This window comes from Castanea sativa, chromosome 5 (assembly GCF_040712315.1).
Source record: "Castanea sativa cultivar Marrone di Chiusa Pesio chromosome 5, ASM4071231v1".
NCBI lineage: Eukaryota > Viridiplantae > Streptophyta > Magnoliopsida > Fagales > Fagaceae > Castanea > Castanea sativa.
Genome location: NC_134017.1, coordinates 61,802,457 through 61,828,164, shown reverse-complemented (window position 1 = coordinate 61,828,164; position 25,708 = coordinate 61,802,457). Strand labels below are relative to the sequence as shown.

At 33.0% G+C, this 25,708-nt stretch overlaps 1 protein-coding gene across 1 annotated transcript; it reads left to right on the top strand.

Moving 5' to 3' along the window:
- The first annotated feature begins 8,587 nt into the window (after positions 1–8,587).
- LOC142633937 (putative ribose-5-phosphate isomerase 4, chloroplastic) lies at positions 8,588–14,456 on the top strand. Its single transcript, XM_075808195.1, has 9 exons — positions 8,588–8,886; positions 9,972–10,099; positions 10,511–10,580; positions 11,001–11,105; positions 11,321–11,416; positions 11,503–11,559; positions 12,020–12,137; positions 12,237–12,303; positions 14,221–14,456. Exons 1-9 carry the CDS (start codon positions 8,689–8,691, stop codon positions 14,297–14,299), a joined length of 918 nt encoding a protein of 305 aa, XP_075664310.1. The 5' UTR covers positions 8,588–8,688; the 3' UTR covers positions 14,300–14,456.
- The last annotated feature ends 11,252 nt before the right edge of the window (positions 14,457–25,708 follow it).

Sequence of the window (25,708 nt, the reverse complement as noted above, 5' to 3'; positions counted from 1 at the left end):
GTTGATAGAAAATAAGGTATCACAATGTCAATTGAAATGCTCAAATCATTGACTGATTTTCATAGTTGTTGGAACTGATAGGTAGGCTTAGTGTTGTCCCAGCAATCATATTCTAATAATACACTTAAAACATGTTGACTATTCCTTTGCATTTTGTGGATAAGGCTTTTCCTTGGTTGGGGAAGTTTGTCTCAGTTTCCTGCTTTACTTCTTATTATTTATCCTTTTAACTTTACATTTGTAATACAGAAGTTTCATTGAATGTTCTGTAAATGGTTAGTCTCCTTCTGTGCCCTATTACGATTCAAGACTCTTCTCCAACTTGTATTTTGTGCCTTCGCAATCAAGCTGTGTTTTTGGTTATTCCTATTTAGTTGAAACCATTTTATAAATTTACATGTAGAAGTCAGCTTGAGCTGGATACCTTGAGCATAAGATACTGAAACTTTATAATTAATGTTTCCGTATATTATAGCTTCCTCCTCATTTTTTTAATAGATTTGTTTTTATCCGCTTAAAAAAAGGTGCATGATTTGACTTGGACTTCTCCTTGTTCAATTACAATGCCACATCTTATCCTTGCCTAATGTTTTTGCAGACATGATTCTGAAAATCATTGTGCCACTTTTCATTCTTTTTTAATGTTTTTTTTAACATCTTGAGGTACTTGTTAAGTAAAGACATGCTCAATTCAACACTGATTTGAGTCTTACTTTTTCAGGAGACGGTCGGGGAACGGTTGTGATTAGTAGTCGGAACATAAACGGAAGTGATCATTCTTGTCGTGTATTGCCATTAAGCTTGAAAGGAGAAAATAGTTGGGATGCTGAGGATTAGAGTTGAATGGCTAAAGTGGAGCTCAACATTTTGAGTGTTGTGTAATTATGTTATTATATCGATAAAGCCATACGAAATACAAAATTCCCATTTTTCAATTTAAGAAGCTTGTTTAAAGTTTATTTATTTACTTTTATGAGGATGCTGAGATGTCAGACGCTAAGGAACAAAGTCATAGTTATATCACATTCTGTGGCTTTATTTGGGTAATTTGGCAGGAATATTGCATATATTTTGCTACTTTGTTATGTTGATTGGCAACAATGAATGGGCTCAACAAATTCGGGTACTTTGCATATATAAAGGAGCAGAAGCTTACTAATAATACTGTAAAAAATCAAGTTGATGGTGACAGTTCCGTGAAACTTGAGTATTAATTGGCATGACCCAACAAATTCGGGCCAATCCAGATTGGTACTCGAGTTCCCTAAACTCGAGTACCAGATTTTCCAGTACTCGAGTGCACCAAACTCGAGTACTAGGTGACATTTTTTTAATAGCGATTCTATGCTGGCATGCCATGGTGGAAGTATAAAATCCAGTACTCGAGTTTGGTGAGCTCGAGTACTGAAAAAAGTGGTATATCCCCAATTACTTCCGAAACAGTGTTTTTTGCCTAAATTTTTTAAAAAAAGGTGGTATTGGGCCGATTTGGCCAGGAAGCCTATGCAAAGTGTTTTTATTGGGTTCATTTCCCTTATTGGGCTCTTATGTTATTTTAGTGAAACCAAAGTGTGTTAGGTTTGCTAACTCACGGTATAGTAAAACGAACTACGAACTACGAACTACTAGATCAACTTGGATTAGGCCGATTTGCGCTTGAGTTGGATAGTGTTAGCCCAATACTAGATAAAAGTTATTAGGCTCCGGCCCAACCCATCCTAGCGAAGGTACTTTTTTTTTTTTAATTTCTCTGAAAGGAAAAACGAAACAATCTTATTCAAGATTGGGGGAAAAAAAAAAACTAAAAACTAGTAATAATCATTGGGTTGAGCAAGACCCATTAGAGTGGCAGTGGTTCTAACACACATTTTCACATTTTAAACGACCTTACATATATTTTAACACATTTTTTTACTCACATGTATATCAAAAGCACTTAAACAACATTACTCAAACTTCTTTACCAAATGGACCCCTAATTTCCTCAAATGTATATATGTTTGGGCTTATTGTTAAATGGTTTGGAAGATTGAAGTTCTAGGTTCAAATCCTGGAAAGCACTTAGAAGAAAAACCATATGCCTCCAGCTCAATGCCCAGTAGAGCTCCCGTGGGATTTGGATAACAGCTATAATTCACCACTTGTTGGACTGGACTAAATGGGTAGAATGCTACTATAGTAATGCCCAAATAATAAGATTACGGCTATGACTCACCACTTGCATATTCAAACCGAACGGTAGAATGCTACTTTAATAATGTCCAAATAACGAAGTCACCCTGTTCATCACTTCATCCTTTTCTTTATTAAATTTAAAAAAAAAAAAAAATCCTTATCCAGTAGTGCCATAATCCACGACCAAAAGAAAAACATGTTCCTCATCCGTTAGTACAAACAATGGCTACTGCATACGTAAACACTGAAAGGGTAGTCCTGGTTGGGAAGAGAAATGGCATCACTACTTTCATCATCAACTTCCCTAACGCTTTTACATTTTCCCTCAGCTTTTGAATTTGATGGTTTTTTCAGAAGAAGAAGACGAAGAAATAAGAACAATTCTCTACTCAAAGTTACTCGTTCAAGTCTCGCTGATGCCTCTTCTTCTCTCCTCCTTGCAGCCCATCACACTGTATGTCTGATTCCCCATTCAAACACAAAACCCCCTTTCATTATTCTTTCTCAGTATCAAAATGTAGAAGAAGATAAAGAATATATATATATATATATATATATATATATATATATATATATATATATATATATATATATATATATATATATATAGAAGTTTGAATTTATTGGGTTTCGTTATTTACCATTCCAAATAAACTCCAACCCCACGTAAATAATTAGTTTCTTTACTTGTTCTCATCAATTTTCTCATTAATATTATGTAGTGTTTTTGAGAATTAGCTCTAGATATAGCTCAAATTACACCACCACACCTATTGGGTGTGTGTAACTTACCAATCATAATATTAACAAAAGGGCAAAACTGTACATTTTTTTTATGTGCTATTTTACCTCAATTGAATTCAATTTCATGGTTGTATACTTGTATAGTTGTATTGACATATGCAACAAAAATAGTATTATCTTTGAATTATCTTTTTCAAAGGTAACTATTTTATACAATGTGTTTCATTGGTCAGTGTAATCACGTGGTTGAATTTAATTCAGGAACTTAAGAAACTGAACCAAAGTTTTACCCAACCAAAAGTTTATTGTTCTGGAATATATGGTCAATTGTGCACTAGTAAATTTTCAGTCTATTAACAGCCTAAAAGTCCTATAAACTACATGCAGATAACTAAGAGTGAGAATTGTGAACTAAATGTCTTCTTGTGGAAGAAGGTAGGAAAATTGTGTATCATAATAGTTTTATATGGCTTGATTTTAATTAGAAGAGAAAAATGTAGATGATGGTTTTTCTGGTTTGCCATTTTTATGATTTTCAATAAATTCCCACTTGTTCCAAAAGCCTATGACAATGGGAGATGGCTAATCTATTCACTTTATCAATATTCTAACAAATTTGTGATAAATGTAGTGTTTGAATTTCTAGAATGCGGCTTGATTAATCACGAATTTGCTCTTTCTGATTTTACTGCACATGATTTAAGTGAAAATTGGTGGTCATCTTTTGTTATTTGAGTCATATCAAGTGGAATTATGGTATATGGGTTTGCAAGCAATATGAAAAAGAAGCCAAATGTATCAAAGAGTAGGAGATAGAAGAAATAGGATTGCATATTTGCATTTAAGTGTTTGGATAATTGTCATTTTTTCTCCTATCCAGTGCTAATTACCTATGGGGGGTGTACCTCTGTCTGTGCTTCTTCCATTCATGATTGCTGATATGTAAGAATTAATTCAAGTGAAATTGGTTTGTGACTCTGATGTGTATTCTAGGTGGATAGATACATAAGAAGCGGCATGGTTATTGGGTTGGGGTCTGGTTGTGCTTCTGGTATGGCCATACAATATATGGGAGTAAAATTTACATGAATGATCATCTAAAGTAAACTACCACCTAAACCAATTTGGATAAAGCATTCTTCAAAAGACAAGTACTCAATAAGGTTAAAATGGACAAGGGAGAAAAAAGTGGAGACTATAATGGAAATGGAATACTAATGGTTATTATAAAGGAAATATGCTCTTTGTAAAGTTGAGCTTTTTCCAAGAATATTATCGTTTTTAGAAAGAAAAGAAAAACATTGAGATTTGAAATAGAATTTAGAATAAAGAATTGGATGTGAATGTGGATGTTTTAAAAAGTGGTTAGCTAAAAAAAGAAGAAGTAAGTTTTTAGTCTAGAATAGAGAGGAAATTTTGCACATGTCAATGTGAATGCTCTAAGACCATTATTTGTTTTTCTAATAGATATGATATATACCTCTGACTTCTTAGAAATATAGTTTATTTTTGGAGAATAAAAAGAGATTTTATTAAAGATATTTACATATATATTATTTGTTAAGATGATAAGTTGTGATTGCAGTAACATTATTTTTACAAATACTAATTCACATACATTACTTTTATTATGCACAAATTACAGCATTTGAGTTTAATTACTGAACTTTCGATGTTCATGTATATTTTAAGAATTTTTTGTTAGAAAAAATATCAAACTTTTTTCTCATTTAAATATTCTTTCTTTATTTATTTTTAAATATTTCCTTCAATTTTCAAAACACTCACTTTTCCTCTACTTTTCAAAAACATATGCTTTCACTTTTCATAAAATGAATAAAATATTTATTTGGTGAAGTTACAATGTTCTATATTTCTGGGGAAGCATTGTAGCTAAATGGCCAATATATAGGGAAGCCTATGTAAGTCATTTCGTTGGGTTCATTTCCCTTATTGGGCTCTTATTATGTTATTTTAGAGAACACAAAGTGAATACTGTTAGGTTAGCTTAGGGTTGTAAATGAACCAAGACGATCATAAACAATTTGGGATCGGCTCGATAAAAAACTTGTTCATATTTGTTTATTTATAAATAAGCCAAGCTTGAGTCTTAGTTTTAGGCTCATTTAATAAACAAGTTGAGCTCAAGTAAAAAAAATTGTTCACGAACAAGCTTGTAAGCTATTAGAGTTGATACAGAACAATTCAAGCATAGACTCATTTATAAGTTTATATGTGTTAGCTAAATATACTCATTACACATATCTTAATAATGACATGGCCAGCATGAGATCACTACTTATATTACCTTAATTTTTTCCTTTCCTTTAAACTGATCAAGAACTACTTTAGACTATAGTTACATTTAAAAATAAATAATTTTTTAGGGCTAAAATTTCACAAGAAAAGCCCATTTCATGAAAAGTAAGGAAATACTATGAGTCTTAACAAAAGAATGCCCAATTCACAAAGCTAAGAAGGACCATGAAGGCCAAAAATCCCAAAAAGAAAAAAAAAAAGAAATAATAATAATAAAAAAGAAAAAAAGAAGAGGATCTCGGGCGAGGATCTCGGGCAAGGATCTCGGGCAAGGATCTTGGGCAAACTAAAGGACATGCAGCAAGGATCTCGGTCAGGCTAGAGGATATGCAGCAAGAAGAATCAATATCAAGGCCTTATGTATGTTCAAATTTCCAGCAAAAAAACAAGCCATTAAAAATCCAACAAAAAAATCAGGTATTATCTTTGTAACCTATGGTCCAAGCCTGTGGGATCCCGAGTGGATAGTAAGGGAGGAATGGTTTGGTCGGAAGGGGAGTGATTTCTAGTGAAAGGAGGATCTCGAAGCTTTCCCTTGGTTCATATTGGAATGTATGAACCAATGGAAAATTCAATTCCCCCATGTGCATAACACCTCCCCACAATTTCCTCTCAATTTTCATTTTCAACAAAGCTGTCACAATACACTGAGCAGCCCACCCGTTCCATTTAACTTTCCAAGAAGGAATCTTTCATTTATAGCTAAAGCCAAGTGCCCCTTTTGAGTTATAATTGCATAAATAAGCTAAACTTCTGCCCAATGCACATTTTCAAGTCACAGAGGACATAGTTTTACCCAACAGACCTGGGACGTCCTCTCCCGGGGTACCAGACCAGGTCTGCTATAAAAGGGACACAAAGCATAGCAGAAAGGGGGAGATTTGGATGGGAGAAAAATGGGTATTCAGGAGAAAAGTTTAGAGGTTTAAAACACATATTCTTAGAGTTTTAAAAGCCTAGTAAGGAAGAGAAAGAAATAAACAAAAGAGAGAGCCAAGGAGTAGGAATTTGTCCCATATCCTTGAGATTATTCGAAACATCACTTAGCCTCCAAAGAAACATAAGCCAAAAACATGCACACATCAGATATCACTCTCTCACACAAAAATCCTCCTCACCTAACTATCTTGTAAGACAATGCCCAAGCAAAGTCACTTGGACTTGAGTTCCAAATCCCACAATTTGTGAGAATTGGGGCCAGGATTCTCGTGGCTGAATCATTCTCATGAAATTCATATATATATATATATGTGTGTGTGTGTGTGTGTATGTGTGTGTGTGTGTGTTTATGTATTAAAAATGTATATCCTAATCTAAAAAACTAACAATTACTTTAAGATATGTGTATTGTGTATTGTGTAGTGTGTTCTTATGCAGGATTTATAGAGGTAAATGGAGATGACAAAACTCTATTGCATAATAAGCATAGAGAAAGATAGTATAGTTCAGAGAATCAGTATTCTGGATTTTTACAGGCCTAGTACCCCTGGGAACCACGACTTCACTCCCGGGGTACCATGACAATACGGTCAAGGTACCAAGTGAAGGAACTCTTTTAAACGTTCACACAGTAAAAGATAAGCCTCAAATACTCTATTTCAATCTCATTCTCATTGTGAATATTATGAATACTTATTTTACTTATTTTGTAAGAGTAAATGGTCATTTTATGACACTAAAACACTTATAATGGTATTTTATTACTTAGGAGAAATTGCATTTTTGTCTTGAGGAGATTTATGTGACTTGCGTACAACTTGGTTCGTAATCAGCCCTCATTTAGCTGCGGTGAACCAAGCCTAGTCCACCAAACAACAAATAAAGTACCCGAGATCCTTGTTTCTACATGGGCCTGGGTACCGTCCAAAAAAGGACCCTCACAATATTAATTTAGTAGGCCACATATGATCATTCTCTATTAATCATCATAAGTAAAATTATGAAACATGTTAGTTTTTCTCATTCATAATAGTTACAAACAAGTATATTTCTAGTCCTTCACTATCTAACGTGAATGCAAAAATTGTATTTTGAACAGTTGTTCAAGTTGTAGATAAGGAATGATGAATGAATGAATTTAATTATGTAAATTATCAATTTGAATAATAGCTAACAAAATGAGTATACTATTTTTTTTCTTAATTTTAGAGATTTAAGCATTTAATAATGTATTTTTTTTTAGATCTCAAGCTCAAAAACTTGACCTGAGCTCAAGTTTGAGTTTGATATTAAGTTTAAGTTTGACTTGACTAATTAATTAAGTTAAGTCAAGCCAAGTTCAAGCAAAGTTAAGTCAAGTTCAAGCCTTTTGGCTTTACTATGAGTTCAAGCTCAAACACTATATTTAGGCTTGTCACAAGCTTAAGTAAAGCTTGAGCTTTTGATTTTTCCTTACAAGCTTAACTTAAATATGTATTACTCGACAAAACTCGGTTGGTTAATAGCCCTAGGTAACTTACAGTACAGTAAAGCGAAGTACGAAGTACTTGATCAGCTTGGATTAGGCCGATCTGAGCTGGAGCTGGATGGTTTTAGCCCAAGCCCAATACCAGATAAAACCTATTAGGCTTTGGCCCAACCCAGCCTAACTAAGGTACTGCCCTTTCTCTTTTCCAATCAAAGATTGGGAAAACGATCTAATCAAAGATTGGGGGAAAAAACACCTAGTAATAAACTAATAATCATTGGGTTTGGCGAGACCCATTAGAGAGGCAAATGCTGTTTGTTCTAATTACCTCATATATAGGTCCCAAACCATTTGGCTTATTGTCAAATGGTTTGAAAAAAGTAGGTGGTAAATTTGAATATTATAATGGGAAGCGTTTAAAAAAAAATCATATGGCTCTAATTCAATGCCCATTTGTGCTCTTGTTGGGGGCTAAGATAACAGTAATGGCTCACCACTTGTCAGATTGGGTGGAATGCTACTATCTTAATACTCATATAATAAAATCATTCTGTTCATCTTTTCGTACCGTTTTCTTTTATTAAATTAGGCTAAAATATTATTTTAAACTCTAAATTTTATTAAAAGGTTTTTTATTGTCTTTAAATTATTAAATTTTTTTAGGTCATTAAATTATTGAAAATGTTTCATTGTTTATTCTTAAACCTTAAAAAATATATTTTTTTTCATTCCTAAATTATTGAAAAAAAGGTAAAATACTAATAGAAAAAAAATCTTACCAAAATTTAGGGATTAAAAAAAAAAAAAATTTTAAAATTTAAGAATAAAAAACAAATTTTTGTTAAAGTTTACTATCAAAATAATATTTTAGCCTTAACCCAAAAAACATTATTTCCTTATCCGGTAGTACCCATAAATAATCCATGACCAAAAGAAAAACACGTTGCTTATCCGTTAGTACAAACAAAGGGTACTGCAGTGCAGTACGTCTACATATCATATGTAAACACTGAAAAGGTTGTCCTGTCCTGGTTGGGAAGAGGATGGCATCACTACTTTCATCTTCATCATCATCATCATCGTCATCAACTTTTCTAAAGCTCGTGCATTTTCCCTCAGCTTTTGAATTTGATGGCATTGGCAGAAGAAGAAGAAGACGAAGAAAGAACAATTCTGTCCTCAAGTTTACTCGGTCATGTCTTGCTGATGCTTCTTCTCTCGTCCTTGCAGCCCATCACACTGTATGTCTGATTCCCCATTCAAACCCAAAACCCCTTTCATTATTTTGTCTCAGTATCAAAATGTAGAAGAAGATAAAGAATATATAGAAACTTGAATTTATTGGGTTTCATTATTTACCATTCCAAATAAACTCCAACCTCACGTCATCAGTTTTTCTCATTAAGATTATGTTGTGTTATTGAGAATTTGCTCTAGATAGCTCAAATGACACCACCAAACCTATTGGGTGTTTGTGACTTACCAATTATAATAATAACAAAAGGGTAAAACTGTAGAGTTTCTTATGTGCTATTCCTTTGGGAGCTCGATTGAATTCAAAACAAATTATACCATGTGTTTTATCGGTCTAGGTAACCACATGGTTGAATTTAATTAAGAAACTTAAGAAACTACCCTAACAAAAGTTTACTGTTTTTGAATATATGGTCAATGTTGTGCATTTGTGAATTTTCAGTCTATTAACAACCTAAAGGTCCTATAAACTACATGCAGATAACTAGGAGTAAGAATTGTGAACTAAATGTCTTGTTGTGGAAGAAAGTAGGGAAATTGTGTATCATAATAGTTTTATATGGCTTGATTTTAGAAGAGAAAAATGTAGATGATGGTTTTTCTGGTTTGCCATTTTTATGATTTTCAATAAATTCCCACTTGTTCCAAAAGCCTGAGACAATGGGAAATGGCTAATCTATTTACTTTATCAATATTCTAACAAATTTGTGATAAATGTAGTGTTTGAATTTCTGGAATGCGGCTTGAATTTGCTCTTTCTGATTTTACTGCACATGATTTAAGTGAAAATTGGTGGTCATCTTTTGTTATTTGAGTCATATCTAGTGGAATTATGGTATATGGGTTCGCAAGCAATATGAAAAAGAAGCCAAATGTATCAAAGAGTAGGAGATAGAAGAAATAGGATTGCATATTTGCATTTAAGTGTTTGGATAATTGACATTTTTTCTCCTATCCAGTGCTAATTACCTATGGGGGGTGCACCTCTGCCTGTGCTTCTTCCATTCATGATTGCTGATATGTAAGAATTAATTCAAGTGAAATTGGTTTGTGACTCTGATGTGTATTCTAGGTGGATAGATACATAAGAAGCAGCATGGTTATTGGGTTGGGGTCTGGTTGTGCTTCTGGTATGGCCATACAATATATGGGTCGGCAACTTCGCGCTGGTGCTTTAAAAGATATAGTAGGAGTACCTACGTAAGTTTGACTTTCCTGTCATAATTATATTGCGTGGTCCAAGTTTCCTCTGAAGATAATTGTGTTGTGATCTATTTGATCTGTGATTCATTAAATGGTGCAAACAAAACAACTTAATTCATCCACAAGCTGCTCCATTATTTGCAGCCAGGATGAGATAAAAACCATGCAGTACACTAAATCATTCTATTCATTCCTCCAGCATTTATTTTTGGAGCAGCATTTCATTCTTGATGCTTCAAAGAAAAGATGCTTCATTTCTATTCTACTCTGCCTTGTTTCATTTCTATGCTCTCAGCTAGGTTGTATAATGTTCGAATGTTTATTTCCTTCTTGTCTTGGCCTTGTGCAAAGTCTACTTCTTTTCAGTTTCTGTTATCACATATATCTTCTTCATTTTTTCTCCTTCAGGTCCGTTGGAAGTGCAAGTGAAGCTGCAAAGGCAGGAATTCCATTAAATCAGTACCAAGATTGCTCTCAAGTGTGCACAAATTTTAAACATAAAATCAGTTTGCTTTTTATTATGTTTTGTGAGTATTAATGTATTATCTTGCATGATAGTTTGAACATACACATTGTGTAGACATATCCTAGTGAATTTCGCCAAAGCAAATACTGCAGTGGACCAAAAGATTTTCAATTGTCTTTCCTCTTTTATTGGTATAATTCTTTTTAGAAAAAATTTAACACACAGATTGACACATGACAAGTTCATAAAAGGGGTTAAAATTCTTATGAGAAGTGCAAGTGAGATTCCATTCTTATGAAACTTTGCTTACTAGTTTCAGAGATTTATTAGAAGTTTCCTTGACCAATGTCACTGCATGTGTCTGAGTGCATGATAATTATGACATCTTTGAAATTAAGACTTAGTTATCACTTATAACTTGATATTTTGTAGATTGATTTTGCATTTGATGATGCTGATATTATAGAAGAAGGAACACTTGTTGCTGTCATCGGACGCCAGAGATTACAAGGTGAGGAGTCAATACTCCAAGAGAAGGTGAGCACAATACCGTTATGTTTCCTGTTTCAGTGGGGCTCTCCGACTTGTGCTTTAGCATGGGAAATTTTTAGAAACCATTTAAGTTATTTCTGTAAAGTATAATGTTCTCTCTCTGAAAATTTTGAGCTCACATGGATTCATGTTTCCTGGTTAGTTCTTATTTCAAGATACTGATAAATTTCCCTTTTCAATGTTCTTTTCCTTCCTTTCAGTCTGTACTAAATGCAGCCAACAAGCTTGCATTCATGATCACAGAAAGCCAGTATAAAGGTGGTCTAGATGGATCTGTTCCAGTTTTAGTTCAATCTGTAAGAAGTTATACACATTATTGGATTCAAACATACAAAGTGATAATGATCAGAATAAGACATTTGAAACTCAAACCGTGTTTCAGCTCAACTGGATGGAAATTGCTGAAAAGATCGATGACCTGTTTTTAGGTGATGCTGAGGTATGCTTAAATTGTGTTACTAAATTGTTGCATACATACGTATCATTAAATTGAATATTTTTTTCTCTAACAAAACATTGGAAACTAAAATTTTCTTCTCCTATTTAATTCATAACATATGGCGTTGTAACCCCTAAAATCTCATAGGTTTGCAGTGGTGACATTGACTTGCACTTGACCATACTTCAATAAGCAGTTGGCTTACATACAGGAAATTTGGTCCATAGAGATTGCTAGTACCTCAAACAATTTGTGACAGGCAGACTAACTTAGTTTTTTAAAGGGTGAACAAATGGTCTTTTCTATGGAAGAAACCATGGCTTAGTTACTTGGCTTCCAATTCAGTATAACTTTGAAATGTTCATTATTGTTTAGGAGACAAGGAGGAAGTACTTGAGGGAATGGAATCTCTTCTATTAAAATTATATTTTCTTTTTTTGCGTTTTCTTTGTAATTGCAGGTATGGAGGAGACCATCTATAGGGCAAGCAGATCCACACGGGGGTAATAACCCGTTAGTCACTAAAGAAGGACATAATGTTCTCGATCTCATATTTACATCTCCAATTCTAAGCCTTGGTGGGTTTTACATTTATGATGGTTCCAACTTTTAATTTATTCATCCATGTTTCTTCTTTCTAGATAATCTCTATTTTCTTACATGAATTTTAAATGCAGCTGAAGTAGCTAAAAGCCTTGATAAAGTCGATGGGGTTGTGGATCATGGAGTCATAAGCAAGTTCCCGTTAGTACTCTTGTTCCCCTGTAAACTGTTCTCTGTTTCCACACAAATCAAATACATGTAGACACATGTACAGTATGCACACACACATTGAAGAATTAATACATCATGTTATTTTGCAAAACAAATGTTAGATTCTGGATGGATTGCGGTACACATGCTGTGCTTCAACTTGTGTTGCCTAAGAAACTATGCCTTACTTATGAACTGAGGTTGTAGTGATCTTTTGAAATATGATTTTACATGTTGCAATGAATAGAATTTATGGTATAACATAAAAAAAGTAAATAGTTAGATAACTACTCTCAGCAATCAAGTGTTATTGCCATGACACAGGACATTTTTTGAACAAGGAACTTGAAGTTTTTCCTGTTAACTAGTAAGAATGTGGTGTGCCTGTAAAAAAGTTTGTAAATGCATGTCAGTAAATTCTTTAGGGTGATGGCTAGCAGCTGTGGTACTACTTAATTTTGTAATTGTAAAGTTCTTTACTGAAAAACAATCATCATAGGTTTGCTAACAAAATAATCATGATAAATCATTTTGAATTTATATCACATTATTTATGTCATATTTGTGTGATCTACAGGATTAGATCATTAATATTTAATATCTCTTGGCGTGGCATATATATGGCTTTTTTTTCTTAATGGTATGAATTGTGTCCACTTGAATTCATTTTTCACAGCTTTATCTATATTAATATGTGCATAATTTCTGAATATCTAGCTCAAGCTTCTCAAATTTTCAAACCTTATATGCTTTACCTGGCTTAATAATTTATTAAAGAGATTAAGATGTTCCTTTATGATCCAATATTTGCTTATAACTTTATAAAAGAGTGGCATGATTTTTCTGATTCCCCCTTTCTTTTTAATTATATTAGAAGCTTGATCAAATCCTATTTTTTCAATTTTCCTATACTTCTTGAGATAATTATAAGACATGGAGAGACATCTGACTGATTTCAGTAACTAAAGACACCTATGGAAAAATATAGCATGGCTTTTCTAGTGATGGATCTTCAGCATGAAATTTTAATGAAACAAACAATAAGATAACAAATGAGGAAAAGAAAAAAGTCATCCTGTTAAGATCATGGTGACCAAATTTCATCACACCACTCATACCAATGAAACGCTTTTATAATAAATTGGAAAAGTTAAAATACGGAATTGTCGTAGAAATCTGCTAAACAACTCTAATGGCTTGTTTGGATTGAGGGGGAAGGAAGAGGGAATGGAGGCGAGTAGAGTAGAGTTGACTGAAAATAAGTTAATTTTGGACTAATTTTACTCTACTTTACTCTACTCTACTCTACTCCTCTTCCCTCCCCTCAATCCAATTAGGCTATAAAAGTGCGATTTAGAATCATATAGACAAATTTTTTTCTGAGCGGACATGAATCTTAGACCTTGGCAATAAAGTTACCTTTATGTAACTTTTATGATTGAAATTAAAATTTTTTAATTTCACCGAAAATTAAGACTAAGACTGTCTACCAACTACCTATCTCGGATCCCACTGAAATTGGATATGACATATAACATATAAGTGAGCAAAAACAAGAGTTCTGTGCACTGACACATTTTTATTCTGAACCTATCCTTGTTGTACCTTTGAGGCAGATCATGTCCTCAATGCCAACGAACAAATTTCCAGACAATCTCAGCAATTTCATTTCATCTTGTTTTCAAGACTTTTTATGATGCATTCAGTTTTTCAGCACACCTTTCTGTCTTGCCAATTGCCACTCTCACATGCCAACATACTTCTTTTTTGTTTTCTTTTCTTCTTCAACTCTCTGCGTAGTTTGTAATTGTACAGGATATACATTACCATAAACTATCGATTATTTCTTTAAAAAAAATTTGGTTTAACATAATATTAATTTCTATTCCATTTATTTTTGAACTACAGGTGCTCAGCAGTTATTGCTTCAGAAGATGGGCTGCAAATTGTTGATAGTCTGCCAAGGAATGCAATGGAGGCACTTTGATTGTGATAGCCTAAAAGAAGTCAAATGTGGTCCTCACCAGTCACCTCCCATGGTACTGAAAAGGAATCCAGCCCTATTATTGATTTGATGTATTCAAAGATTTTATATGTTGGCCTGTAAGAAAGTCAAGAATTCAAGCCCTAAAATTTATTGTTTTTGATGAACGCCCTAAAATTTCTTATGCTATAAGTCTATAATACTATTTATATGAAAAATGAGTATCTTTCTCCATTTTGACATGATAATGTTGTGGTGTACGGTGCCATAGGACAAAATTTTCACCCAAAGTCTCAAGCAATGTCCAACATTCAAACAAACAAAGCACTATGTGAAAACAGTTTGTCTGAATCAAGTAATTAAACACAAGATAAACCAGCAAGCCCAACAAGCACACAAAGCATATGGAAAAATTCAACCTTTTAGTACTTTGCCTCAAGTGTACAAAGGAAGCTCCCAACTGTTGATGAGTTTGAAAAGGTTTGATTGAGCCCAAAAAAAAAAAATGCACAAAAAAAAATTCCGCAAGCTCACATCCAAATTTGCAAAGCATAATATTTTAACTAAGTGTATGTTTGGCTCCAAATTTAAAAGCCAGTTAATTTTACTATTCAGCTTATTTTTGCTACTATTCATAGGTTTCAGTGTACTTTTTGATATTATTTGTGTGTCTCACGGTACTATTTCAGCTAATTTTTACTTTTATTTATTGTACTTTCAGCAAAAAGTTTTCAGTTTCAATAAAATAAACGGATCTTAAACAGAATATAAGATTAAGCAAGTCTTAATCGAATGGTGACCAAAAATCCAACTGAGTGAAGTTTCACATTGAGGAAGATAAAGATCTCTTTAAAAGTTTTGATCACAATCTTGAAGAAGATGGACATCTCTTTAAAAGTTCTGGTCACGGGTCGATATTGAGTTCAAAATGGAGCTTGATATTGCAAAATTGTTAAAAGAACTACCCAAACACTAGGCAATTTTTGTTGTGTCACAAAATTTGATCATCGGTTTGACTGCAATCAAATTGTCATCGAATAGTGTTATATAAAAAGGAAAAATATTCAATTTGGTCAAGCACGAGAACACCAAACGAACAAAGAAAAGTAGTGATAATAGGAAAAGTGGAAATTTTGGCCAAAATATTTTCAAGTAGCACGTTTTTTCCACCGGTAACTTTTCAAATTTGAAGCGTTGAGACTCAAATTTGGTTAGAATAAAAAGTTAGTGCCGCAAGTTTTTTTGATGGTACCTCAATTGAACTAAATCTAGGAGTGAGTTTGTTAAGACTCATGGCTTACCGACAGAGTCTCGTGAACCAATTATGTTCGGTGAACCAATATATGTTTGGTGAACATACGTTTCATATGCATTGTGTGAATATGGTGAGTGAACCAATATATGTTTGGTATGCGTATGCATAACAGAGATCATGCGTCTCTAGCTGACACCAGTAGTGCTAATCAATGTAGTCATATGCAAATGGGCTTTCCTTAACGCACTTATTATATGCTTGACTTGTGGACACCACTGTCAAAAGATAGATACTCCTGTACAAAGAGATTTCTCTGTCGGTTATATATATATATATATATACATTAGTGAAAGAGAATAAAAGAATGTGCTGTAAATTTCAAATACAGTGAGTTATCCTACTTTATAATTATGTATAAAAATATGTAGAAGTGGTGCTCAGTTTATATGTGGCATAAGCCCCAAGTTTGTCATATGTGCAGAAATTTTAATAGTTGAATAAGAAATTTAGAATTTAATTTTTTCTTATACTAAAAATTGATTAGTGTTTTAGTTGTTGTGTCTTTTGTACAATTGTGGTCTTAGTAACAAGAGATAAAAATTTGTTTTAATCTCTTTAGCATGTGTCGTCCTTTGTTTTGTTCAACAAATACATGATCTAACGAGACATTGCACTTGAAAACCTAATATCGATTACCTAATTTATGTAAGGTATCGTTGCGAACTTGTCATGGGATCCCTAACCTTTCTCATGTGCATTGAAAATTCTAAACTCATGTTTTTGGTTTGATACTTGATTTTAACCCTCACTTAAGTTATGAGATCTCAACTTTTCCTTAACGATTGGATCCCAATGATTGTTGGTGACTTTTTATATACAAATTTAGGTTTGAAAGAACATGGAACTTGAATTGAAATTTAGTGCAATAGCCAATAGTTAGGACTAGAGTTGTTCACCAAACTGCACAAACTGCACCAAAACCGCTCCCAAATTGGCATAACCACATCGTACCATAACTAATAATGAACCGCACTGCACCGCACCGCACTGTATGGTGCAATGTAGTTTGCAGTTTTATAATAAGAAAATCACACAAATGGCACCACACTGCATTCTCTCAATATATTAATATATTAATATATATATATATATATATTTAATATTAATAGTTTATTAACCCTAGTTTTCAACCAAAAAAAAAATTTAATAACCCAAGCAAGTCTTGATTAGAAAAGTCAACCCAAAATAAATAAAAACTAGTTCAATAGTTTAAAACTTGGCCCAAAATAAAGGGAAAAATCAGTTTTTGGTTGGGCAAGAAAAACCCAAAATTTGAAAAATATATTGGCTTCAAACCGCATCTTATATATCGCATTGCACATGTGACCACAAAAATGAGGTGCGGTGCAATTATGGTTTTGGCTAAACTCTAAACTGCACAACATCACACATGTGATCGCAAAAATGAGGTGAGGTGTGGTTATGGTTTTGGTTAAACCGCACCACAAAGTGCGGTGTTGAAAGTGGCCTAAAACCGCACCGCACCACAAACACCCCTAGTTAGGACTATTGTACCATGCAAAATCTTTTAAGGGATAAGATTGAAACTTGAAAAGTTAACTCTTAATCTTAGCCCTTGAATTTTACACCTTTACTTTCTTACCTTTTTATTTTGGAACTTTTTTAACTTCTCTCACAAATCAAGGGGTAATTGCACGTAGTAGTGGAAAAATAGGCTGGATGGGTCGAGTTCATGTTGGGTTGGGTTACTTAGGTTCTAGTCGAAAATAGGTTCGGATTTGAAATGGTTTGGGTCAATCGGATTGCAAGTTAGGTCCATTTGAATTGTATTTTTCACATGAATATTTTTAAAAAAAAATGTATTTTTCATTTGGTAAATCAAACAACAAATTACTTAGTGTAAAATGCATTACTTTGAATTCATCACTCATATCGTGAATGAACTTAGCTCAACAAATTAATACTTGTTCAATAATTATAAAATTATACAAACCCCAATATTGCTAACAAAAACAAAATAGCGCAAACACATAGAAGTCTAGTCTACCCTTTGAAAGTCTAATTAAAACAAACACACAAGTTCACTTCTACATAATATCAACATCCCAAAACATAAAACAAAATTACAAATACCCTATTAGATAACTAATTTGACAAAGAATAAAAATATATAAGAAATTTACAATCTTGAAAACTAACTTCATAATCTAATAACAACTATGGTTGTCACTTTTTCTCAATTTAAGAATATACATCAAAGTTTGATTATTCACTTATTTATAAATAGTCTCTTTTATGAATATCATATCATTGTTAAGCAATGCTCATTTCAAGAAATATTATCTTTTATTTTGAAAAACCGTTTATTTTGGCCATAGATTGTTAAAAAATTGGCATAAGCATCTATAATCTATGCCAATTTCATTGATACATTTCAATATCACTCTTTTCACACTTATGAATACTTCTCATACATGTCTATAATTTCAAATATATGTTTTTAACTTTATTGCAACCAGATTATCTTGGTATATTCTTTGTTATTTGATATCTAAAAATGTTTACTTATTTCAATTCGTTTATATTGATGCGAGATGCGGAAGCGTCAAGAAGAAGAATATGTCTACTTCTAGAAAATAAGAAACAAAACACATTTGCTTTTGAAAATAACCTCAAATTCACGAGATTTTCTTGAAACCACAGGGAAAAAGAAGTCTGAAATCCAAAAGAAAATAGGGAGACAAAATCTGAATTTTATTGATTGAATAATTGTTAAAAAAAAAAACATTTACAGACTTAAGGACCTTAAGGGCTCCGTAAAACTTGATAGACAAGAAAATAAATAACTCTTAATTAATACCTAATCATACCAGGAACCAAATTTGATCTATAAAGCATTAAAGCACCTAAAAACAAGGAAATAAATGCCCTAAACCTAAAATAATGAAAATTGCATAAAATACCAAAAATAAAAAATTAAATAAATTAATTAGTAGAATCTATCCTACATTAGACCCCTCCACTTGAAACAAACTCATCCTTGAGTTCATCTTTGAAATCCGAAATCTTTCGTTCCAAATAAATAAATACTTCGAATGCTAGAGCCCCTTGATCTTCTATCCATACTTGCCACTCATCAATGAATAAACAAATCAACTTGAATTTCTTTTTCATTAGTCTTCATGAAATTGTAGAAATTTACCAAATAAGAATTGACAATTGAAACAAATCTATCAATCCCAATATAATCAATAAACTTTGGTGTATCACTTACCACCAAAATAAAAGGATCTTGAGATTGACAATCATATGATTTGATTTTATTGAGATCCTTGAAACTTTCCTCTTCTATGGTCTCTACCATCTCGACTTCAAGATTTTTCTCTATAATAAGATCTTCATTATTCTCCTCCACAATAATCTTGATTTTAGGATCTTCTTCCATAACAAGACCTTTAGTAATTTCCTCAAAAATCTCTATATTTTTTTCTTTAACTTCTAAATAATCTTTTTAAGAACAATATTTTCTTCAACATGCAATTCTTCCTTTAATGTTGGAATATATGGCTCTTTAAAATAATTCAAGTATGAACTTCTTTGCCAATAATAATTTGGTTTTATATATGACAATAATTCATCACAATCCATAGGATAAAAGTTGATAGCAAGCATCTTTTTCATCTTTGGCCATGAACGAATTTTGTCTTCACCTTGTCGGATTCTATTAGATTGTAATCGTTCCCACCAATGTAAGGCATATTCACTAAGTTTATACAAAGCAAGTTTAACTTTTCTCTCATTACAATTATTCTTATAGTCAAATAAATCCTCTAGATCCAATAACCAATCAAGAAAATCTTCTTCATAAAAACAACCATTAAAACTTGCAATTCTTCTATAAGGCTTATATGAAATTTGCTTACCAATAAGTTGTCTATAAGTTATGTCTCTGTGATAGTTATACCTACTGTTTCTATGCTCCAATGAAGACATCCTTGCAAAGCTATTTGTGAGTGTTAGCTGTATGTCACATAATATTTGCTAAGTTTTTTGTCACCAGAATTGCTACCGTTTCATTTGTTAGCCACCAAACCAGGATAAGTCAAGGCTTTGATACCAATTGATGCAAGATACAAAAGCATCAAGAAGCAGAACACGACTACTTCTAGAAAACAAGAAACAAAACATGTTTACTTTTGAAAATAACCTTGAATTCACGAGGGTTTCTTGAATTTATAAAGAAAAAAGGGTTTGAAATCCACTAGAAAATAAGGAGACCAAAAGTCTGAATTTTATTGATTGAATATTTATTAAAAAAAAAGAAGCTTACAGACTTAAGGACCTATTTAAGGGCTCTATAAAACCTAATGAACAAGACAATATATTCTAAAATAACTCATAATTAATACCTAACTGTAACAGGAATCAAATTTGACCTAAAAAGTATTAAATGTACCTAAAAACAAAGAAATAAATGCCCTAAACCTAAAATAATGAAAATTACATAAAAATACCAAAAATAACAGTGGGCGTCAAAAACAACCAAAAAGGAACACAAATATAACTTTTAGACTAAATATTCGGGTAATTGACAAACACAACTTATTTACTAAAAGAACAAGGTGAAAACTTCACAATGGGAAGCTCAAACAACTGATTTGTAGAAGTAAGATTGCATTGACGCTAAAATAAATACATTCCAAAGGAAAAACACTCTTTTTTCCGTCTTGTTGGGTTTCATAAAAATAGAATCACACAATTCTTCCAATTTTTCTGTCTCTTCTCTAGTTCCTTTTCTCAAAATTTTCTCGACCCCCTTTTAGTTACCAAGCTTCCCCCTTTTTTAGGCATGTTCTCTTCCCTTATTCTCCCAATTAGCCTATTCCTAGCCGGATCTTCTAGGATATTTTCTCCTCTTTTATTGTCTCTCCCCCCCCCCCCCCCTCCTCTCTCTTATCTTGAAACAAGACTTTTGGGGGTGTTTGTACTACTCAAGTTATCTTATACGTATTTAAGGCAAAAAATGTTAGCTAGAGAACCCCTCATTAATGGGGAGGTAAAAATCTTAATTATCCTTATCTGCTAAAGAGATTTCCCGAGGTTTTATCAGGATACTTGGTGGATTATCCGTGCTTATGGTAAGACTTTTGGAGATGGGGGTGTGTTGTGAACTCCACGGGAATGATCCGTAGAGATCCTCTTTGCTCCCTAAGTAGATGGGCCCGGCCCATTCAACTCCACAGGATCTTCCAGGTATTTGGGCCTTAGTCCTAGGTATAAGTTTCTTCATCCCCAACAATAACAAATTACATAAATTAATTAGTAGATTCTATCCTAGTCATAGATGTAGCTAGATAAATGTTTCAATTGTTTTCTTAAGGTCATTACATATATATTTGGATGGCGTTATCCAAAAAAATGTTTTTTTTTAAATAATAATATGTATTATATTTGTCAATTGAGTTTGAGTTATGTACAGTAAACTATAATGATCACAAGAAACAAATAAACCAATAGTGTCTTAATTTTTTTTACCAAAAAAAAGTTTTTAAAAAATTGGTTGGGTGAACCCACCAAAAAAAAGGGGCTAAGTCACAGGTCAATCCAATTCTACTTCTAGTATAAAAATTCTGATTTGGGTTGGGTTGGAGAATCTTGACTTGTTTTTCCATGTCTAATTGCATGGCAGCGGATCCAAATCTGTGGAACTTAAGGATAAAGCATATACAGGGAAAAAAAAAATACTTGACATTAAATGTGTCAGTTCATTCTTCTGCACAACAAAAGGCTTAAAGTGGATATGGAAAGTTGTTAGGACATGTGTGAATCATGTTAGGAACATATGTCAATATAGAACTGGCTAATCCTTTAACAAAATGCATTTTACTTATAATTGGGTAGATCTAGGATGTGTTTAATACTTCAAGGAATAAGGTTTCAAGTTCAAGTATTAAAGTCATGCAAGTCTGTCCAAGAATCAAGTGAAGAAGTGCTGGATTTTAAATCTTGACAGCTAGTATCTATCGAGGTTTAAAAAGCTATTTCAGCTCGATGCTCGACAGTTGCTCGATAGATACCCTATCTATTGAGATTTATGAAAAATAGATTTTCAGTTCTGATTTTCATCCAATCCGTGAATAGATGTTTGGGCTTTCTTTTCTCATAACCCTAAACATATATAAAGATTATTTTAAGGGCCGTTATAGGTTGCACAGTTGCACAAGTGTGAAGCAAAATTTTGTTCATGCAAATTGTGACCGGAGATAGAATTTTCCCTAGTTCATCTTTCTCTTGAAGAAGCTGTTGCGTTTGTACGCCGTTGGATTTTGTGACCAAGGAGCTTCGTGATCTTCACCATGTTGATGAACTGAAGAACTTTGTAGCCAACATCTTTCTCAAGTTGGTGATTAAGTCGCGTACTGGGATCTATACGTCTATTGGTTAGTCACGTACTATGAACCATGCATTAAAAGGAGAGATTGTCACTATAGAACAAGTCCAATTGGGTATTGGGGTAAGAGTTCAACTGTAGGTTGGTATAAGGTACTGAGATTTCTTTACTTGTAAACGCTTGTTGTGATAATAGTGAATTCTTGGGAGTGGTGACCTTAAAATCACTCGGTGGGGTTTTTGCCTTGGAGGTTTTTTCCATTCGTAAACAAATCACCGTGTCAACTTTATTTTCCGCCGCATATTAACTTAGTTGGTGATTTGTTTGTGCTACCACGCACTTTGCATGTTAATTGAATTAATTAATTAACTTGGCTAAATCAATTGGTTAATTTATCACAAGGGGTCAATACATTCTTAGCCTATCAAAAGTTAGGAATCATGTCATGTTCCGGAGAAAAAAAAAACTTTGAACATTCAGCAAGCCCTATTGGAGATAAATCAAGACATTGTGATGATGCCAAAATCATCAGTTGGGTCACTCGTCCAATCCGGAGCATTAGACGATTTTGTAAGACTTGCAAAATAAAGGAGAGATTGATCGAAGAGACCATCGAGTTGTGCCCAGTGAGGGAGTCTTCGATGCTTAAGTTAGTATCAACTCATATCTTAAGTATATAGATAGTATTTTGTAATTGTTTTTGATGTGCCTTAGCTAGTGAGATAGATCGTCCCTTTTATAGGTGACTTAAGTAGCTATTGTACATAAGTTAGGGTGATTATTATCTTGATTGTAATGTTTTTTGTCTTGATAAGAGTTTAAGTCCTTTGATGGTCATTATTGAATATGTTGAGCGATTATCTTTGATGGCCTACTAATGATGCAAGGTCGTCCATATTAATGGACGATTTTAATGATTTTTCTGGACTCATCAGTGACCCTCCATTCCCAAGTCTGATTTTGCTTTATGCTGGTTAGGCTTAGGGAATGTTCTTGACTTGTTTAGATTCAGGCTTCTTTATCAGGAATGTTAGTATTTCTATGACAACCTCTTAGTATCTACCTTTTGAAGGTCTTTTTGAACGTTTGAGGGATCATAGCTTGAAAGTGAGTTGATTGTTTTGGACGACAAGTGGGAGGTTTTAGTGCCCTCATTGGATCCCTTCATTCTTTTGTAGCTTGAAGAATTTTGATATTTGGATGATATTATTCTTCCAAGATTTATATTCTTGTGTGAAGAGTTTTTATCATCCATTGATTGCACAATTTTATTCTATCAATTTAATTAAATTTTAATGCTACAGTGTTTATATTACCTTGGCCGTGCCATTTGTTGTTTTAACGATGAGGCTTTAGGGAAGACTTGATGTTTTCCGTTGTTGTTCGTCGAGTGTTTGCGTTTTTTGGAAAGAGAAAGTTAAAGCTCTAACCAAGAAGTTGTTGATGGTGTAGAAGGACAAGCGGCTCTAGTTGGCCAAACAGAAGATCAAGACCGTGGCTACCAAGGCCGTCTAAGCATTCAAGCTCACTGAAGGATACAATATTGTTTTGTTCAGCTGGTACTAACAAGGCTTTGAACTACTGAGGAGGTACTCGGTGAAGCATGGTTTGGGGGTTGATTTGGAGAACCTGCACTTTGAGTCCATAAAGAAATGGAGGCTGATGAAGTTTCTTAGACTATGATGATCGCCTTCCATTAATTGCTACGTGAACTTCTTGTTTTTCGTTTGACCTTTGCCATATGGTCTACCTCTCTTAGCCTCGTCGAAGTGATCCATATCCTTTTAGGGGTCATACCACTTAACTTGTCTTTTAGGTGATTTAAATTCATTTAAGGAATTTTATTACCTTGCTATTTTTAAGTGATGTACATCCATTTAAGGAATTTTATCACTTGGCTTTTTCAGTGATTTACGTCCATTTAAAGAATTTTATCACCCGGCTTCATCAATGATTTACATCCATTTAAGGAATTTTATCACTTAGCTTTGTTAGTGATTTACATCCATTTAAGGAATTTTATCACTTAGCCATTTTTAGGTGATTTACATCCATTTGAAGAATTTTATCACTTGGCTTCATTAGTGATTTACATCCATTTAAGGAATTTTATCACTTAGCCATTTTTAGGTGATTTACATCTATTTAAGGAATTTTATCACTTGGCTTCGTCAATGATTTACATCCATTTAAAGAATTTTATCACTTAGTCATTTTTAGGTGATTTACATCCATTTAAGGAATTTTATCACTGGCCTACATCCCTTAGATTAGGGAATCTTATCACTGGCCTTCATCATATGATTTACATCCCTTAAGTTGGGGAATCTTATCACTGGCCTTCATCATGTGATTTACATCCCTTAGATTAGGGAATCTTATCACTGACCTTCGTTATGTGATTTACATCCCTTAAGTTTGGGAATTTTATCAATGGCCTTAATAATACTTGCTGCATTTTGTAAGAAATAATAATATCCAAATAGTAAAATGCATATTGTACTATAATATATATCTTTTGATGAAGTGGATTCTATATGAATCATAGAGAAGTATTCTATGATATATAAAAATTGAAGCTATTTGACTATATGCTTCTTTAAACTGATCTTTGTTAGGTGCTTGCACTGCATATAATTTTTAAAGCAATTTAAAAAGATTTTGGTGAGTTAGTGGAGATAGCGGAAATTTATTGAGACTTAAACTCAAGTTTATACTGTTAACACAATCATCTAGCATTTTAAGTCTAGGAGACTTAATAGAACTTCTCAAATTCATCACGATGAAACATATGCTAATAATATAATCATATTGGTTGTGATAATTGTAACAATTTTATTTCAATATTTTCAACATGTTCCATATATGCATACTTGTAACAATCATGCAAGCTTGATATGCACTTAATTCTAATAAGATAATATTTGGCATGGCTAATTAAAAAGAAAGAAATAAATGAGTTACCTTGACAAGAGACCTAAAATCACGATACTATTGTGTACGTATCTTGATCTTTTAATTGGTGTAGTCTTCTTGACAAGTTTTAAAATCTCTTTTGTTAAGCTTAACATGCTATTTCGTGTTTGAGGCTTAGATCTTTTTTGCTTCATTCTTTTGTAGGTGACTAGACCACATGCCCTTGTTCAAACATAAAAGTGCAATTCTCGTTGTTGGATGATGACTAAAAGAATGGACTGTTATGGTTTGTACCTGTATTTTTGTTCCTTTGGGCTTAATCTTAGTCCCAAATGAAACCTTCATAAAATTTCATGTCTAATTTATTAGAACAAAATTTAGAAACTTATAGACCAATGCCTATAAATATGTATGGATAGAGATGAGGCAGTATGTTCATGATAGAACATTATGTATAAAATTATCGAGTGGTCCCAAAAGGGCACTGCTACTCTTCAAAATAAATGAGTAGAATGAAATTTATAATCAGTTGGATAAATTATTTCATAGTGCAAGGTGATAACAATTCAATTTTGGAGAAATAAATTTGGAAAATACCATCATCTTAGGTGTAATATTTTCAAGATATGAAATTCCATAATCAATTAGATGTTTCTAAATTTCTTTCAAAAGAAAATCTGCCGACAATAAATAGGTATATATTGACACCTCAAGCCGAGGTGGCTACTAGGAAACGACATATAGGCCATTTACGAAAATTTATGTCTTATTTTACCTTCGTCAATTATATAGCATAACATATACTTACAAGGATGGCAACCTTATGAAA

Coding starts and splice junctions, on each gene's coding strand:
- LOC142633937 (XM_075808195.1), top strand. CDS start 8,689: ATGGCATCACTACTTTCATCTTCATCATCATCATCATCGTCATCAACT. Junction 10,581..11,000: donor AGTACCAAGATTGCTCTCAA/GTGTGCACAAAT, acceptor GATATTTTGTAG/ATTGATTTTGCATTTGATGA. Junction 11,106..11,320: donor AGTCAATACTCCAAGAGAAG/GTGAGCACAATA, acceptor CCTTCCTTTCAG/TCTGTACTAAATGCAGCCAA.